Source organism: Bidens hawaiensis, unplaced genomic scaffold (assembly GCF_021521415.1).
Source record: "Bidens hawaiensis isolate Kalapana, Puna unplaced genomic scaffold, B.hawaiensis_p1.1 tig00006534_1, whole genome shotgun sequence".
In the NCBI taxonomy this organism is placed as follows: Eukaryota; Viridiplantae; Streptophyta; class Magnoliopsida; order Asterales; family Asteraceae; genus Bidens; species Bidens hawaiensis.
The window spans coordinates 321649-341824 of NW_027491439.1; the positions used below are offsets into that span (position 1 = coordinate 321649).

The window sequence follows — 20176 nt, forward strand, 5'->3', positions numbered from 1 at the left end:
CTGCAGGTGCTAAGTATGTGAAGGGTTTTGCCTTAACACTGTACCCGCACCTGTCTTACAGTTACTTGGTTGCCAAGGTAAGGGGTATTTTCCCGCTTACTTTTGAATCTTTTTGAAATTTTTTTGAAATTCGAAGAGTTGGTGAAAGGATAAGAACAGTCCAAACTGCTGAAACGTCGTCCGACGGTTTCTTCTGACTGTGTCAGGACGTGCAGGAAGTTATGGCGACGTGACAGTACATGGTCATTCCAGACGCTTTTTCAGGCGCGTGGGCGCGATTTTTCGGGCGCGTGGCCGCGAAATTAATGGCACGCGTCCTTTCAACAGCTGTTGCCAGCTTGCTTTTTGTCACGTGTCATAGTTTCATTGCACCTGCGATTTCTCTCTCTTCCGCATTAATTTCATCGCATTAATTGCGATTAGTATATAAAGGGGAAGAGGGTCCTTTGTAATCCACACTTTCACTTTTCTCTTCATCTTCAAAACGATTTCCGGCGAATACTCACCTTTTCAGTCGAGCATTCTCTTGAAATCGTTTTCTTCTTTCATATCTGCAAGATGTCTTCTCACGATCTTGAGGCTACAGCCCAGGAGGCTGGGGTGTACGCCGATGACAAGAGTACTGCTGGCGAGTGCCAGTGTGCTCTGCCTGTCGATCTATATCAGTACATCGTCAGGAAGATCATGCTCGAGTCTTTCGAGCCTGAGTTTCCTGAACCTCATCAGACGGTGTATGATGCCCCCAGAGGCAAGATCGGGGTATATGCCGCATTCTTTGTCTATGGGAATCTTAGGTTCCCCTTGACGAAGTTTGTGTACCGTGTTCTGGAGAGGCACGGTGTACACCTGACCGAGGTACACCCGATGGCGATCGCAAAGATTCGCCACTTCGAGTGGGTGTGCCGGATTCTGGGCGTTGAGCCCTTCGTCGACCGCCTGATGACCTTCTACTCTTTGAGGTGCATCCAGGGGTGGTATACTCTGATAACCCGGATCAAGGGTTTGAAGATTTGCGCAACCGAGCGCAGTCTTCGTTCCTGGAAGCGGGAGTTCTTTTATATCTCCGCTCGCGCCATCCCCCTTGCCATGAAATTTAAGAATGGGCAAGCTCTCCCCAGCCTTCACGCCTCCAACTACCAGGAGGCGGAATGGTTTTCAAAGATTTCCCGAGCCCAATCTCCGGTTTACCGGTTTGCGGAGTCCGGGATGGTGATGCTCGGGATGAGCCGGGTGTGGAAGGGTGCGGAGGCGCAAAAGATCCCGATCCTCCTTGAATACGGTTTGAACTCTGTCCCTTACGGTATGCTTCATTTCATTATATCTTCACGCTTTTCTTTGTAAATAGAAAAGGTTTTGATACTTGTATATTTTTTTCGTAGGTTGTGCATCGAGTCTTCACGGACACATCATACGACGATGCCATGAGCGCAGCCCTCAACGCTTCTCATGAGGATGGGGAAAAGGCCGGCTTCCTGCTTGGTCTAGGGTTCGTTGAGAAGGGCATCCCGCCTTCCAACTTCCCTTTGTATGATGCGGACACTGAAGCTGTTTATGACCAAGCAGTGAATCAGTATGCCGCCTTCCCGCATCCGGTGGTGGAGAAGGTGAACAAAGCTGCTGCTGCTGATGATGGGCTAGCTATCCTTAAAGCTTTCCTTGAACCGCCACGCTCTACTGATGGTGCTGGTCCAAGTGGAAGTGGCCCTGAAGCTTGATCCTGAAGATCCCTTCCCACTGTTAGGATAGGTTTAGCTTGTATAGATTTATATTCTTGTAGGCGGGTAGTTACCCGGCCCTTGTAATGAATATTATGAAATATAAATCTTTGTGCGGGTAAGACCGCTACTTTCACTGGATTACTTGCTTTATAAACGTTATATGGCTTGCTCATGCATACTTTAGTTTAAATTAGCAATTTTCCAAGTGTTTAGAATAAGTTAACCTTTGAACGTGGTAGATAATAGGTTGAAGTTTTGCTTCCACTTTCGTGATTGTGCGGGTAGGACCGTCACTTGCACTTAGTAGGATGGCTAAACTTTACCTACATCTAACCTGCGTGGAGGTTTTCCTCATCCTTTTGTTAGAAATTTTCTAAAGTATTTTGAATAAGTTAACCGTTCGACGCGCGGTTGTCAATAGGTTCGGTTTCCTCTCATGATTTGTGCGGTTAGGACCGGCACTTTCATTTAGTTGGATGACCAAAGTTTACCTATGACTGACCTGCGTGAAGGTTTGCCATTTTTTGGGTTTATGCGGGTTTTGCCGCCTTCCCCACGCAACGACTTTCCACGTAATTATGCGGTGAAAACCGGCATATCAGTGTTGAATAAATTAACCGTTCGACGCGCGGTTGTTAATAGGTTAGTGTTCAGTTTCCTCTATCATGATTCGTGCGGATAGACCGGCACTTTTATTTAGTGGGATGACTGAACTTTACCTTTAACTGACCTGCGTGAAGGTTTGCCGTTTTTTGGGTTTATGCGGGTTTTGCCGCCTTCCCCACGCAACGACTTTCCACGTAATTATGCGGTGAAAACCGGCATATCCGTGTTAAATAAATTAACCGTTCGACGCGCGGTTGTTAATAGGTTAGTGTTCAGTTTCCTCTATCATGATTCATGCGGATAGACCGGCACTTTCATTTAGTGGGATGACTGAACTTTACCTTTAACTGACCTGCGTGAAGGTTTGCCGTTTTTTGGGTTTATGCGGGTTTTGCCGCCTTCCCCACGCAACGACTTTCACACTTATGTATGCGGTGAAAACCGGCATCAGTGTTGAAAGTTCATAAAGTATAAATGTAAAATCATCAGCGTCGATGTTCTAAGGAGAATCATTTCCATTAGAAGTGGCTCTAGGCCTTTTCTTTACAAATTTGGAATTGATCTACATGCAAACTGTGTAATTTAGCTCCCTTCCATGTTGTTGGAATGGGAGTGCCTTCGAGCCGATATGCACCTGGTTCGGGATCTCGTTGTTTACGCAGTATGTAGTCTCCAACATTGAAGCTGCAATTTTATTCGTGTTTTCCCCAACTGGGGTTCTACACGCATCAGCCTGCTCAGCGTTCATTGCGCCACGAGGTGGGCGAGCGTCCCATCTCTGACAAATGCTTCGACCATGTCCTTTACGTCTGTGCATTCTTCAGTGTTGTGGTCTTTTGTCCTGTGAAAGTCACAGTATTTGCTCCGATCAGCATTGTGACGATGTCGGATTATTGGAGCCTTTGGCCATGGGAGCTCCTCAGTGGCGAATATCTCGGTGACGCTTTTGGTGAGTGGCGTCCATCTGGAGTTCTGGTTCGACTGTACGTTATCCCTTCCGCCTAACCGATGTTGCAAGCCGGATGAGGTGTCAAAGTTTACCCGTGACTGCCAAATGCCTAGCTTCCGCTTTTTGTTTAGTCGGGCGGTAAGGACGTTGTCTTCTCTTGTTTTCTGGGTGTAGAGGTTTGTGCTCTGGGGGAGATCTCTACCCAGTTGCTTCTCCGTTTCCGCAAAGCGTTTTGCTGCTGTCATGATGGCATCCCATGTGGATGGCATGCCATCTTTACCCGTTAAGGTGCGGATGAGCTCTGGGTCGTTCGCGCCTTGGATGAAAGCAGCGCGAACAAGATCTTCGCTGATATTACCCAGACTTAGCTTCTTTGAGTTGAAGCGAGTGATGAAGTCTGGCAAAGATTCATCTTCCTCTCGAATGCATTTGAGGATTGTCCATTGCTCTTCGGTAAACTTTCTTTGTTGGCTGAAGTGTTGGCTAAACTTCTGTTGGAAGTCTGCCCAGTCGTAGATGTGGTTGACCGGTAGACGATCGAACCACGCTCTAGCTGGCCCAACAAGCGTCATTTGGAACATGTAACACCACGTAGGTTCCGTCCAATTACTGACGGTTGCCCCCGCTATGAATCTGTTTAAATGATCGTCTGGATCAGATATACCATCGTAAGTGCCGATGTTGGACATCTGTTTGGCACTTTTCGGGGCGATTGCTTCCGCAATGTCCCTTGCAAATTTGGACGTTCCCGCATTTGCCACAGTTGGTCTGAATGTTTTGGAGAAGTCACGTGGGTTTCCACCCGCGTTTTTTGGTTTGAAGGTTTCTCCATAATTCCTTCTCGTTTGGAAGTCCGTTTCTTTACGCTTCCCTTTCGCCCTATGGCGAGGGTTTGCGTCGGTGTCGGATTCCTCCCGATCATCGTCCGAGGACTCGCACTCACTGCTCACGTTGAGCTGTTGAGTGCTTCCAAATTCGTCAGCCTGTTGGACGGAACGCAAGCTTTCGTCCAACTCAGCTTGAAATTCCTTCTGACGTGCCTCCGCCCACGCTTTAACTTGTTCAAGTGTTTGGCGGGGGAGTCTCGTCTGTTGTCTTTCCGCCTGGGTATTATTGAATCCCAGGGGATGGTTGTTTACTGCACTTGCCCCAGCTTGGGTAACTGGGGTAGTGTTCGTAAAATTTACTGCACTTGCCCCGGCTTGGGTAACCGGGGTAGTGTTCGTAAAAACTGTGTAGTCGCCGGTATTCCCCCCAGTAGCTGGGGTTGTGGTTACCGGAGTTTCTTTAACCATCTTTCCAAAAGTTTGAAAAAACTGAAAAGAAATGAAGTTCTAGCTTTTATGCACGGATGACGCCAATGAAGAAACACTAATCGGCCCCGGGCAGATTACGGATAATCTGGGGGTTAAATAGATGTTTCCCACGAGGGGTTAGACCCGGCAAAGATGGTTCTTCTGATAACCTGCAAAACAGACACCGTGAGCTCGTCACTGAGAAGGGGGGGGGGGGGGTTCCTCCTTGTGACCACCCTCCGGCGTGAGAATCAGACTAGATTGCTCTTGAATATAAGTATTTATTAAGAGATTGCTAGAGCAGATATCAGGTATATTATGTAAGATACAAGATAGTATATGATAAGATGAGATGATCATACCATTTGGGGTATTTATAGCCGAAGGTAGGTTTCCAAGAAGGTATAGCCGGCTGAATAGTATTCCTGTTCTACCAACTGTGGCCTACGCACGTGTCATGCTGGTAGTTGGTGGGTAGGCAGCGGCTGACAGTGACCAGGCCAGCTGTGTACTATTCCTTTTCCACCAACTGCCGGCTATGCACATGGTATGACAGGAGTTGGTGAGTAAGTAGCGGCTAATAGTGACATACAGTACAAGAGCATGCTGCTCACCATACTGTTGTCAATGAGCTGTCGTATCTTTGGTCAGATCTTTTACCCATACCTCGTCAGGTACAGTACAAAAGATCTTTCAGTATCGTACGGACTGGCTCATTTGGGCGGGAGTATTCCCCCTTACATACACAGTTTCTTTAACATATGTGCATAAAACATATAGCACCGCCATTCAACAACGAAACAACCCATTAAGGCCTAAACACAGAGTTTGTTTAACATATCTGTATAATTCATATACATACATATTATACTGATGGATTGATTGATTTAGGTTTCTACTTTTTACAAACCATATTAATTATCATCATCATCGTACTCAGTATATCCCACCAATAGCAAAGCTATGGTAGGGTCTGAGGAGGGTAAGATATAGACAGCCTTACCTCTACCCCATGGGGATAGAGAGGCTGCTTCCGGTAAGACCCCCGGCTCTATAGTAGTTTTGCATCAAGCCTTGGACATAAGACACATAGCACTCAACCATAAGATATAAAAATAATATATATTGCTAACTTGGGTTGTTCAAATCAAATCAGTTCACGATACCTAGATTCGAATTAGAAATTCAGGTTGAGTAATGAGTAAGGGCTTCAATTCAACATAACCCGAAATTCAAATTCGAATTAAAATCTAAAACTTTTTGTTAACTTAGAAAGTTGCTATAGCAACCGTGTCATTAACCAAATTCACCTTTTACTATACCATAAAAATCAGCATTTTAATGGAAAAAAAACAGGTGTACCATAGGAATAAAACAATATAGTTCTTGGTCCTTGCTGCATGCTATTGTACGTATCGAAACCAAACAGAAATCACCTAGAGATTTATTTTTTTGTCTTCTTATGCTGGTTTCATAATATATATAATCAAGCCTTACCAACTCAGTGAACTTACCCTCTCAACCTTAGTTTACTTCTTGCTTCACATTTTTCATGGCCACCCTGAGCCTCAGGGTGGCTCGAGACCAACCCTCACTGCTGCGGGACCACCATAAGCAACGACGCTCCAAAAATCCATATTTGCACATCTCGTCGCGGTAAGGTACCCATCGAATGAGCCATTCTTCTATATTTCATAAAAATAAATCAGTTATTTCTGTTAATTAGTAAATCATATTATATTTTTGAGAAAATTACCGTTTGCGTCCCTGAGGTTTTCGGGCGGAGTCACGTTGAATCCCCGAAAAAAATGAACTCCTTGAATCCCTGTCGTTTAAAAAATTGGACACGTTGAGTCCCTCCGTTACTTTGTCGTCATATTTTCCGTCCAAAAAGTATGAAATTACTACCATGCCCCTGATTCATTATAACATGTATTATAACAGGTAAATAAACCACGATCATTCAAGCCCTATCTTCACCATCTGAATGTTCTTCTTCTCCACGATTCAAGCCCTAACTTCACTATCTGAATGTTCTTCTTCACTATCGACCAAAGCCCTAATTCAATTGGATCCATAAGTTACTCATGTCTTTAATTGGAGCCATAATGTCACAGCTTTCTTCTTCTTCTTATGGGAGATCGAGGTCACATGATGTTGGTGCATCAGATTTGCTTTGCTCTTGTGGTGCGGGCACGTGCTATCGTATATCCTGGACACATGCTAACCCTGGTCGACTATGTTAAATATAACATAAGTGAGCCGATGACAATCAAGAACTAATCTTGAATGTGCAGATGACAAAAGAACAATTATTGTTTTATTTTGGTTTGTATCCCGTGACGTACAACAAGGAACATAAATAACAAACTCCAATTTGGGTTGTACACAATTAAAGGAAATAACAAACAATTGAGGTTTTCCTTTGACGAACAAAAAACAACTCCAATCTTTATTAAGAAAACGACACACGTAAAAAACTTAATAATCCTATGTGAACCAATGGTTTATATAACACCCTTAATCCGAGTCTTACTCGTATTCAAATACACAAATTGAACCCAACTCAAATAGGGTTTAGGATAAGACTAACTTAATTAAATAAGACAAACTTATTAATAAATAATAAACTAATTATTATTTAAATCTCCTCCAAGCCACCACATGAGATTTACCAAACCACTCTTAAATATCGTCTCGTTTAACACCTCCTCTCAATATTTGCTTCCTTCATTCCCAAGTGAGTACAAAACTTCACAAGCTTCTCTTTTGTCAAACTCTTTGTGAACATATCAGCAGCTTGCTCCAACTTGTTAACGTATTTAAAATCAATTTCTCCATTAAATACTTTCTCACGAATAAAGTGATAATGGACTTCTATATGTTTCGTACGCGCATGAAACAAGGGATTCTTAGCTAACAATATTGAAAACACGTTGTCCCCATACAAGGTTACCTTCTCGTTCTTACCTTGATTTAACTCGTTTAGATAAACGAACCAGCCACACGCACTCTTGCGCAGCCATAGTCGCATCCCGATACTCCGCCTTTGTAGTCGAAAGTGAAACACTAAGCTGCCTTTTACTGCACCAAGTAACATCACTTGAACCAATCAATAATATATACCCGGTAGTACACCGTCTCGTGTCCGGATCTTTAGCATAATCGGCATCGCAAAAACCGATTAATTCCAGACTCGAATCCCAGTTAAACTTAACACCATAGCTCAGAGTCGACCTCACGTACCGCAACACTAACCGAGCAGCTTCAAGGTGCGGTTTTCTTGGAGCTTGAACGAATCAGCTAAGCACACTGACGACATACGCAATGTCGGGTAGAGTCAAGGTCAAATAAATAAGACTTCCAATTATTTGCCTATACATGGTTACTTCTTCCAACTCTTTTCCTTCTTCGGCTCGAAGAGACCTATTTGGTTCCATGGGTACTGTAACATTTGTCAATTTCAGATTATCTTGTATTTGTATTTGTATCAAAAACCCGACCCGTTTTGATCTCTCGGATCCATCGTCATTATTGAAATATTGGATTTTATGTTCGTTTATGTTACTCAAATGCCGGGTCAAGAAAATATCTCTTTCGGTACGTTAAAACACCTATTTATGGCTAAAATGACTTAAAACAAACTTTGGGGGCCTAAATCGTCAATTATCAAAAGCTGGAACTAACCCCCCCCCCCCTAAAAGCGCCGCGCCGTGTGATCACCCCTTCTATGGTGGCCGCGCAGCGCCTAGCCGTACCTGCAGATCCAACTCGTTTTGTTTGTTTGTTTATGCATTGTTTGACCATTTAAACATACTCATTTACACGCAAACCTTAAAAGAACCTTTATAACCAACCCTTCACTCTTTCCCTATATAACAAGCTCATCTCTTTCATTTCAACTTTGTTCGTTCACTTCTTTCTCTCTCAAACAAGAACACAACTTCACCTCTTTAAGGTTCTTACTAATCAAACAAGAATCATTCTTTAATTTTAATTTGTTGCATAGTAATGAAGCTTGTGGTACAACATATATATAATATTCACCCCTTTGGTTCCTTCGGCTTTCACCTTCTCCGGCCATAGTCGGGTGAGGTGATACGCTACAAGGCAAGGCTACATGGATGACTCATTATAGTCCTTGATTATACTATATTTCCTTTAATGGTTACAAGTCTTGTTTAAAGTATAAGTAGTTTAGTTTCTAATTCATGTTAAATGAGTTCCATGGTATTGGGTATGTGGCCACTAGCCTCGGTTTTATCCCGAGTTGAGAACCGAACCGAAACCGAACTCTTGTTTATAAGTTTTGTTTAAATAGTTAAATAAACATGTTATATGTAAGATTTGAATATTATAACTTCAAAAATCGTTTTTATAGTTCTATGTCTATGGTGTTTGGGTATGTGGCAACCATCCTCGGTATTATTCCGAGTCAAGGACCGAACCAAAACCGAACTAAACCGAGTTCACTCGCTTAAGACACACAAGTGTGTTTTAGGTCACCTAAACTCATCTTTTTCTTCAAGAATATATTTTAAACTAATTTTAAATTATTTTCTCAACATACTTTTTAGGTGCCCAGTATCTCTTGAGTTGATGAAAGATCCCGTGATTGTGTCGACAGGACATGCATGGTAAATATTAAATAGTTATATAATGCTTTTATGCAATGTTTAACAAAATTTTACCAATGTCGTTTCTCGTTTGTTCAAGGGACAATTTACTAAATCTTGGGCCTCATAGTCACTATATGGTTTTTTATCTTCTATATTGTTTTCCGACTTCATTTATTTATATATATATATATATATATATATATATATAAAAGGGAGTGAATTAAGAATTAATGGAGTTACACCTTCACTTCTCGCACTTCTCGCTGTAAAAAAACTTCTAAAATACTCCAATATATATATATATATATATATATATATTCTTGTGATATGATTGAACACTTCATTTTCACAAATGGTTCTTTTCTGACTCTTTCTAGTTCATATAAATATATAATACTATTAGAAGACGTCTTTAGGCTCATTTTGTTGAACAATAACATGATCTATATAATAGAACTTGGCTATAATCCATTTAATGTTTGCATTCCCACATGATCATGTTGAACAATTACATGATCGAATGTCAACAAGATCATGTCTTAGTTTATGAACTAGCAATACCAAATACTTTCCTTTAGTCCAATGACCCCAGTCGGGTCTGCTTTGCATGCTTCTTCCTTCAACTTCTCTAAACATTTCATTTAACAACACAAATTTTCCTTGCTCTTACTAGTCAACCCTTGGCTTATGGTTCACTTTCTTTTATAAAGAAAGTTTCGTTATTTAAGAAACCCTTTCGCATTCATGACCTTATCATCCCATAGGAAGCTAGATTTAAGCAAGGGGTTTAATTTCAAAGCCTTGATTAGCTTAAAGTTTGTGACTTTATTGGTTCATATTACTAGATCTATTAACCTGCCAGTTTTCATGGCTAAACAACATCAAACGAACAACATTATTAGCTTGAAACATACCTTTTATGATTCGCTTTGAGCTCGGGTCTTAACGCAAGTCTACACTGGGATGATTCTTGTTTCTTGATGTTAAAGAACACAAAACCTTGGATCTCAAAATACAGAGAGGGTGTGTGTTTTGAGGTGTTGGTGAAACATGGATGAAATGAGATCTAAGGTTTTAGGGTATTTATAACCATGGACCCTTAAGCACATCATCCCTCTCAAGTTCATTAACCCTGATCACTCCATATGGATTCCTTAAGCCCATTTTATATTCTATTATGTTCGTAAGTCCATAACCACAAATTTATTATTTAATTTAAGATAATAAATCCGTCTAACAAAAATAAATCATGTATTATTATGTTACGAAAAGTTCGGATGTTACAAGTCTACTCACTTTATAAGAGGCTTCGTCCTCGAAACCTGTCTAATACTTATAAAAGGAATACTTTATGTATCTACTTATCCTTTTGCACACATCATTTTTTGAACCATCTTAGCTTTCTAGGTTATCGTAATTACTCCCGACATTGTAGTCACCGAGTGATGTTCATGAAGCCCTCGATGACATGCTTCTTGTCCCGACTTAACAAGTCTCGTCTCGTCTTTTAAGAGGCATTGTATCATACTATTCTAACACTGATGTTTGCTATAACTTATCAAGTCATGCATCACATGATCATCATCCACACACAAGTCATTCATAACATAACTTTCCATAACATCACATTCAATCATAAGATAAATTTTAAATTGAAATAAACAGTACGCACGAAATCTTTAATAGTCATACATGACATAAAACAAAAAACGAAACATCTTATTCTTCTCTAGTGCTCCTTTCTGCCGTTTTTAAGTAAACTAGCGAGCTCTATGCATCCCTCTTACCTCTATCTTCTGCCCTCGGCTTCTTGCATTCCTTTGCCTCGTGACCACCAGCTCCACAATTGAAACATTTATGGCTGTCTTGCACTCCCAAGAGAAATGTCCTACTTTTCTGCATCGGTAACATGCGCTTGACCCCAACCTACATTCTCTCAAGTGTTTCTTCCCACAAATACTACAAATAGTAACCTCATCTGTCTTTGTCCTTTTCTTGAGTGGTTCATCACTTTCACCATCTGTCTTCTTGGAGATTGACTTCTTTCCTTTCTTCTCAATCTTGTCCTCATCCTCTTTCCCAATATCATCATACACAATCTCAGCTAGATCCACAACAGAGTCAAAGGTGGTAGACTTGCTTGCCCTCACATAGGTTCTGACTCGATAGGGGTAGCCCCCTCACATAACATTTGATCTTCTTAGCTTCGGTGATAACCATATCTGGAACTAGTCTCGTCATACGGTTAAACTCAGTAGTGTACTCACGATGAGTGTTCTTCCCCACTTTCAAGTTCAGGAACTTTAACTCTACCCTTTCAACTTTGGTCCCAACACAAAATCGTTTCATCACTAACTCTTTCAAGTCTTCCTGTCTCATAGCTTCAAGTTTCTTCTTAGTCTTTCTTTGTTCTATGGTTCCCACCAGAAGAGAGCTTCATCATCAAATGACTGAGTGACAAAGCCTACTGCTTGATTAGGACGACATTCACTAATCCTGATAACTTTGTCCATAACGGTCACCCATTATAGTATGGCTACAGCATTTCCTAAGACAGAGTGCATACAAACACAATACACTGTGTACAACTTTTTAAGCGGTAATGATAATGAATAGTAAGTCCACCTCAACTCATCAAATTGAATGAATACACTTCTAAAAAAAACTACAACATACCAATCTTAAGAAACATTGTTAAAGATACATTCATAGTAAAGACATTTTATATCTTTCCATAAAACAATAGTTTGACTTTCTCTCGCCTACCTTAAAAAACACCCAATAAATATGTTCGGCAACCCACAAATCATCCGCGACTTCAAAAACCCAAATTCACATTCAAACCCCACCTCGTCTTTCTCCTTCAATCAATAATGGCCGATCAAGATTTGGCGTGTCAACTCGTTGACTCAGTCAGAGAAATTTCAGGGCTACCCGAGTGCAGAAACGCTATACGGAAGATGTATGGTAATTTGATGAGAAGAGTAAAGCTTTTAAGCCCTTTGTTTGAGGAGCTTAAAGACACCCAACAACAGCTTGATGATGCTGATATTAAAGGCTTACAGGATTTGATTAGTGCTCTCAATTTGGCTTTGGAGCTTCTTAAATCAGTCAATGATGGCAGCAAGATTTTTCAGGTAAACTTTTTTTTTTTTTTAATTTGTGGGTTTTGTAATTCACATGATCCAATTGCTGGGTGTCTTTCAAAATCTGTTTTTTTTTATTTAATTTATGGGTTTTGTAATTTATCATGATCCAAATGTTGGGTGTCTTTCAAAATTTGATTTTTCCTCAATTTTTGTTGTTAATTTGAAATTTATTTGTATTTTATGTTGTTACATGTGAATTAGGATAACTTGTGTTAGGTTAATGTTCTTGGGACCAATATAAGTATATGTTTGCCTGCTCGGGCATCATCGGGTAAGGGATTCTGGTTGGTCGGGTTGATTGGCAACACTGCTGCCGATCCTTCGGTTTTGTGAATTGGGTTGCAGCTTCGATTTAGTGAATTTGATTAAATGTTGAGGGATGATGGAGATTGGCTTGCTCGGGTTGCCCCTTTACTACATTTGGGTAGAAGATTCGGTTTGTGAAATTGGTTAGGTGACACGCGAAGTTGTTTCGTGTTTAAGCGCTAAGCGCCAAAATGCTTAGCTTCTACGTAGATAGCATGAAATATGTAGAAATAATCAGCCTAGATTCATGCTTTATTCCACATTTTCGATATATCTAAAGTCTAAACACATATAAGTATATAAACTGTGTTACTCTTTATTACAGGCACTTCGAATTGAGAAAACCGCAGGAAAGTTTCATACAGTAACAACAAAAATTGAAGAGGCACTGAGTCAAATTCATTACGAGAGTCTCAATTTATCCGAGGAAGTTCGCGAGCAGGTCTCTTTCTTTCTTTCTTGTTTTTTATATTTTTTCTAAACTCTATATGGCTAACAATTATTTGTTTTTAGACTGAACTCGTGCATGTACAATTTAAAAGAGCGAAAAAGAGAATGGATTCGTTTGATATGCAGCTTCAGAGAGATTTGGCTTTGATAAATAGGGAAACCGAGCCGGATCTTGAAACAATCAAAAGATTGTCTGAAAAGTTGCACCTGACAACGGTTAATGATTTAAAGTTGGAATCGGTTGCATATCATGATATGGTGGAATCGAGTGTTGGATATCCTGAAGATTGCATTGAGATGATTTCGTTTCTACTTAAGGAAATTAAAGGTTGTGTGATGTTGGGGAATCCGGAAATCGATATGGAGGAGGGGGAAAAGAGCGTAATGAGGCATCGGTCTCCTGTGATTCCGGATGATTTTAGGTGCCCGATATCTCTTGAGTTGATGAAAGATCCCGTGATTGTGTCGACTGGACAGGTATGGTAAATAATTAAAATATTAAATAGCAATATAACGTTTTTGTGCAATAATTAAATGTTTTTGTGTAACATAAAAATTTACCAATGTCGTTTCTCGTTTGTTTGACTGAGACGGTTTACTAGATCATGTGCCTCATGGTTACTACATATGGTTTTTATCTTCTATGTTATTTTTCAACTTCAGTTTTTTTTATATATTTTTTTGTGATATGATTGAATACTTCATTTTCATAAATGGTTCTTTTTTGACTCTTTCTAGTTCATATAAATATATAATACTATTTAGAAGACGTCTTTAGGCTCATTTTGTTGATTATATAAAATGTAGTTTTCTTATGTTGTAGAAGATTTCCACATTGTTAGGTAATATTTAATATTAGTATATAATTATATATTTATGTAGTTAGCAGATATAACATAACTTCCTGGTCAATACAGGCTTGCTGATCTAAGACATTGTTTTTGTGTATATATACGTATCTAACGACATTTTTGGTCGCTTTCTTGCTATTTTGCAGACGTATGAAAGATCATCTATTCAAAAATGGCTCGATGCAGGACACAAAACATGTCCAAAAACACAACAAACATTACTACACACAGCATTAACTCCCAACTATGTTTTAAAAAGTCTAATCGCGTTATGGTGTGATAGCAACGGTGTCGAGCTGCCTAAAGCCAACAGCAAACCTGGACGAAGCGGTTCCGAGTGTGACCGAACCGTGATCGGCTCGTTACTCCAAAAACTCGTGATCGGTGACTCAGACGAACAAAGATCAGCTGCCGGTGAGCTTCGGTTACTAGCTAAACGAAACGCTGATAACCGCATATGCATAGCCGACGCCGGTGCGATTCCGCTTTTGGTAGAATTGTTATCATCTCGAGACAGTAGAACTCAAGAACACGCGGTCACCGCCCTTCTGAATTTATCAATAAACGAGGCGAATAAAGGGATAATCGTGAGCGTTGGAGCCATACCAGAAATCGTCGACGTGTTAAAAAACGGAAGTACTGAAGCTCGTGAAAACGCGGCCGCCACGCTTTTTAGTTTGTCGGTGGTGGACGAGAATAAAGTCGCTATCGGTGCAGCCGGTGCGATACCACCGCTAATCGATTTGCTTCAAGACGGGACGCCTCGAGGGAAAAAAGACGCAGCTACCGCCATTTTCAACCTCTGTATATATCAAGGAAACAAGGTTCGGGCAGTTCGGGCAGGGATTGTAACCCCGTTAATGAGATTGTTAAAAGATGCTAGTGGCGGGATGATGGATGAGGTGTTGGCGATTCTTGCTATATTGGTGAGCCACCATGAAGGGAAGATGGCTATTGCGGAAGCCGAGCCGATGGAGGTTTTGGTGGAGGTGATACGGTCCGGGTCGGCCCGGAACCGGGAGAACGGGTCAGCGGTTTTGTGGTCGTTGTGTGCGGGTGATGTTCGGTTGTTGAGGATAGTGAAGGAGCTTGGGGCAGAAGAGGTGTTGAAGGAACTTTCGGAGAATGGGACCGAGAGGGCGAAGAGGAAAGCCGGGGGTGTGTTGGAGCTTCTTCAACGAGTCGAGTTAGTTGATATGGTGGCTAATAACGGTTAATAGTTGTGGTTTTTTTTTTTTTTTTGTTAAAATGGTGATTTGTTTTTATGTATAAAAACTGAAGAGTAAGAGTAATAATTTATGTATGATTCTTAAAAGGTTTTGTATTTGTATCATGTACTGTTGGGTGTTGAAGATGTATAATATTGAAAGAATTTATATCTAAGGTTGCGCTTAGTGAATGAGAATCGTATTATGTATCACATTTAAAGCGGGTCGGGTGACGTATTAGGTTAATCACAAGCGTTGAGATTATTATGTCATTAGAAATATGAGAGTTCCTTATTTATTCAGAATTTCAGATCATATGAACATGAAATAAAAAGGTTAATGAAAGCTATTTCGATTTTAACTTAAAACAAAAAATGAACATATAAAAAGTAAGAAAAACGCCATCCGTGGGACTCGAACCCACGACCACGTGGTTAAAAGCCACGCGCTCTATCAACTGAGCTAAAGCGGCTGCATGTGAACTGTTAAGTTGAAATAACTTACATCACTAAAACGTTTAGGATGTAAAGACAAGGATGATTATTAATATAGATAAATGTTCAGATGTCGGTGCCACAAAAAGGTGCTATCTTTTGTTGTTCTTTATATAAAAGTCGTTTGTTGGGTTTAGATACAATAGATGTTGTTCACCTGGTCTTTAGTGTTCCTCTTAAGCACCAGTGGTTTCACATGCGACAGTTCAAAACATGTTTGGTTGTTTTTTTTGTTTTTTTTTGTTATGTTTTGTTAGTGGGACACTTGTTGTAGATTGCTTTGTTACACGTGTTTTTGCAACCTGGCTTATTGGTCTTATTTCATCTACTTTTACTTTCATTTTCACTTGTCTATATATTGCTATCAGTCGCTTCGTTTTGTTATCATGTATGGATTTCTCTGGCTTTATGGTTCCTATTTAATAGCTTAATGTTGTTTCACTTTTATTGATTTTGGACGTTGTGTTTACTTTTTATGATTGTGGATACTTTGTTTCTGTTAGTAAGTTAGGTCCAATATGAGGTTCCAAGTCTAATTTGAGGTTGCTATGTTTGGTTTTCAGTTCCGGAATCGTGCTTTCCGGGCTTTCTGATCTTATGATTGACGTTTAGGATGTAAAGACAAGGATGATTAGATATGAAAAACGAACGAGCATTTTATTATCTAATCAGTTAACTGTAGTTTGGTTTAATTTACATTAGATACAGTGTCATCATCACCATTATATCAATTCATTTCAATACAAAGTTTGGTTTTTCAATTCTTTTCTTACACGTTTTCTCCTCTATATTGAATTAGGCCACATGTTCTGCACCATTATATTGCGCATAAGCTTCACCTTCACATATCATCTTCAAGCCTCCTTTCAACTGTAGTTAAGTTGCCAAAAGTTCAATGTATATGAAAAAAGTAGCAATTGATGCTTTTTTTTTCCCTTGTGTATTATAAATTCGAGATGGATATAACAAAGCGGTTCTTGATGATATCAAAGTCTCAAAGATATATTTAAGGATGAATCTGTTAAATACTTCAACATACATCACGAGTCATTAGAACTAGCATATGTTATTTAAGGACATGAAATTTTAACAATGCCTATCATTAAAAATGCAGATTTAAACATATGTATAGAGAGGTTCTGATGTATGAGAGGTACGTGGATATATAGTGATGATGCAATTATGGAAGTTCCAGAAACATCGGACATATTTCAAGTTACACATGGCTAGTGATGGTTAATTAGTTTATGCGCATGGATCAACTATTCACACGAGTGGTGAACTGGTGATATGTCTGATTTTATGAACTATTATCTCGTTGAGTTGTATTTGTATGATCTACTACCACCGAGTGTTGAAGTTCTATTATTATTTTTTATCGTCGTAATCCCTTTTGAATGACAAATCTGATGCTACTGAAAAAAAACATTATGGTTCTTTAGTATAAAGAATTTATAATGTATCTAAAGTTGTGTGTATTGAATGGAGTCTCCTATGTAAATCTTAAATCACTATGGCTCTTAGTGAAAAACACATAATAAAAGACGCCATCCATGGGACTCAAACCCACGACCACGTGGTTAAAAGCCACGCGCTCTACCAACTGTGCTAGAACGGCTTTTTGCGATACACTGTTTTGATCGAAAGAAACAAATTAATGTTATACATTTAGGGAAGGTACGTAATTAAGGATTGTTTAGAACTTTAGATGATTATCTTTACTATATATAATGTAGCAAACAAGGGTAAATTAAGACGCATTTTTTAAGTAATTACAAGTTTTAATGCATGTTGTGCAACCAATATCAAGGGTAAAAGGGTCATTAACACATTAAATATCACGTGTTATTCAATATTTCTTAATATATTTATAATTTTTACCCTTTAACTTTAACTATCATATGAAAATTTTAAAAATTTATACAAAGCTACCCCCTCAACTTTAACCCTTAACTAGACAATTCTATTTAATGTTTTAACTTTAAAATATTTTTAATATAATGTGCTTAAAAAAAAAGAAAAAAACATACCGTTGCAACGAGCTCATTTTTGTCTACGTACTAATATAAAAAAAATTTCAAATCCGATGTGTTTTCTAAAACTTACAAGTCAATGAAGCATCAAGTTACAACACCACTATGCAACTATAAATAAACCTATAAATACTTAAACATATATGAAAACACAAAACAAGTCCTCCCAATTCATTTATACATCATGTGTTATTCAATTTAAATACATTTATAATTTTTACCTTTTATCTTTAACTACCTTATGAAAATTTTAAAAAGTTATACAACATTGCCCCCTCATCTTTAACCCTCAACTTGACAATTCTATTTAATGTTTTAACTTTCTAATATTTTTAATATATTATGCTTAAAAAAAAGAAAAAAACATACCGTTGCAATGAGCTCATTTTTGTCTACGTATTGATATAAAAAATTTTCAAAATTGATATATATTTTAAAACTTACAAGTCAATGAAGCATCAAGGTAAAATACCACTATGCAACTATAAATAAACATAAAAATTACCCACCCACGTTCTATTATAGTTTATTAATTCTGAATTTATAAAACCAGTCCTCCCATTTATACAAGTCACATTATAGAACCAATAAAATAAAATCACTCCAATTATTGTTGTACATATTGTTAACCACTTCACAAAAATTTGGAAAGCTAAACTAAAATATAGCAGACTCTACATGTGTATATGGTTTGGTCAACTAAAAATAAGTGGTGTTAATATAAAGCCTAACATTTGTCGATAAATGCAAAAAAACTTATCCACCAAACAGTAATCTTAAAAAAAATATCAATATCAATAATAATAATAATAAAGGTTAAAAAATGGTCTGCTATTTAATAATTTAACTATCGGTGGCTAGGCTACGAGTTAACCAATTATTGGGATAAAGTTATATTACGACCCTCCGATTGAAATGCTCTGGTTCCGCCACTGACTATGAATCTACCTATGCCAATAAATAATTTCACAGTTACAAACGAAACGACGAGCACCCAAAATCTATAATGTAATTACCAAGGTCCGTATATCTCGCTGCATCGCGCGGGTACCCGTCTAGTAATTAGGGTAAAAGACAAGGATGATCAAACATGTTAAAGAAAACTTCTTTTTAAGTGTATGATATTTGATTGACTAATGAGTCTATCATTACACATACTCGAGTTGATAGTTCTTAGTTCTTACTCTTTTCGTCATTCCAATGTGTGCCACTTCCATCCCGTTGTGCGAGTTACAACCACATACGATAATAATAGTGTTTTACCCTTCCTTCCCATTAACTTACTGTTTTAGATAAAATCATGAGAATAATTATTTTTCTTGGTGTGTTATACTTCTACAACTATTTCATAACCAAATTAGTTCTATAGGTCATGACATGTACAACTACACAATTTTTTAACTACTTATCTACATATCGAATATTTTTCTCATCAATAAAATCTCAAGTCACGTGTTACATGACATTATATTGGGTATAAGCTTTACATTCGCATAGCCTCCTTTTAAAACAGTTTTCAAAAGATCAATGCATATGAATAAGTATCATATCATGCATTTTTCGTGTGTTAGAGATTTAGAGACAAAAATAACAAGTTACTTTGTGATATCAAACCTAAAACATAAGTTGCGTATCACTAAAATCAAAATTTACTATTTAAGGCCATGAAATTTTATTGAGTATCTATAAAAACACTCATTTATAAACCTAGATATAGATCATAATGCATGTGATTTACAAAATGATCATATTGGTGGTCTCATGCTTAGATCATCACCCTCGTTAACCACGTCCCAAGATCAAGAGAAGTTGTATGTTAAGTTCTTTAAATACGAGTTACGCCTTAATGAGGTACAATGTCTAGGTAATGTTATCATGCTAATGCTAAATGGGAGATTCCAGGTTCGCCAACCTAAGTTAAAAGTTTCTTAGATTTGGCTAAATATTATAGAAAATTCATCGAGAATTTCTCTTGAATAACAGTCCCTTTAACTTCATTAACTCGTGAGAATGTTAAATATGAATGGGACCAAAACAACAAGTAGCATTCGATATGTTTAAGCGAAAACTTACTCATGCATCATTCGAGTTAGGGTTGTGTTATAATGCAAAGAAACAAAGTTAACTTATGCTTCACCTTAGTTTAAAGTACAAGAAAAGAACTACATAACTCATAATCTAGAGTTTAGTGCCATAATGGTCACATTGGAATTATGGATGCACTATCTCTATCGTGTATAATGATCATAAGAGTTTAAAACATATATTTGATAAGAAATAACTCAATACGCATTAAAGAAGATGGATGGAAACCCTGAATGACTATGACTGCGAAACACTTTATCATGAGTGGAAGACTAACGTTGTAGAAGACGTATTAAGTCGGAAATAACATCATCATCATCGTACTCGGTAAATCCCACCAATAGCAAAGCTATGGTAGGGTTTTAGGAGGGTAAGATGTAGACAGTCTTACCTCTACCCCGTAGGAATAGAGA

General features: G+C 38.6%; 1 protein-coding gene and 2 non-coding genes across 3 annotated transcripts; 1 reads left to right on the top strand and 2 right to left on the bottom strand.

Annotated features, from left to right (window-relative positions):
• The first annotated feature begins 11891 nt into the window (after positions 1 to 11891).
• LOC143632835 (U-box domain-containing protein 14-like) lies at positions 11892 to 15304 on the top strand. Its single transcript, XM_077101254.1, has 4 exons — positions 11892 to 12324; positions 12968 to 13084; positions 13156 to 13569; positions 14090 to 15304. Exons 1-4 carry the CDS (start codon positions 12061 to 12063, stop codon positions 15158 to 15160), a joined length of 1866 nt encoding a protein of 621 aa, XP_076957369.1. The 5' UTR covers positions 11892 to 12060; the 3' UTR covers positions 15161 to 15304.
• A 246-nt stretch (positions 15305 to 15550) lies between these two features.
• TRNAK-UUU (transfer RNA lysine (anticodon UUU)) lies at positions 15551 to 15623 on the bottom strand. Its single transcript has one exon. It is a non-coding gene; the product is annotated as a tRNA-Lys (tRNA).
• Positions 15624 to 17190: 1567 nt separating this feature from the next.
• Positions 17191 to 17263, bottom strand: TRNAK-UUU (transfer RNA lysine (anticodon UUU)). Its single transcript has one exon. It is a non-coding gene; the product is annotated as a tRNA-Lys (tRNA).
• Between the last annotated feature and the right edge of the window lie 2913 nt (positions 17264 to 20176).

Coding starts and splice junctions, on each gene's coding strand:
- LOC143632835 (XM_077101254.1), top strand. CDS start 12,061: ATGGCCGATCAAGATTTGGCGTGTCAACTCGTTGACTCAGTCAGAGAA. Junction 13,085..13,155: donor CCGAGGAAGTTCGCGAGCAG/GTCTCTTTCTTT, acceptor ATTTGTTTTTAG/ACTGAACTCGTGCATGTACA. Junction 13,570..14,089: donor TGATTGTGTCGACTGGACAG/GTATGGTAAATA, acceptor GCTATTTTGCAG/ACGTATGAAAGATCATCTAT.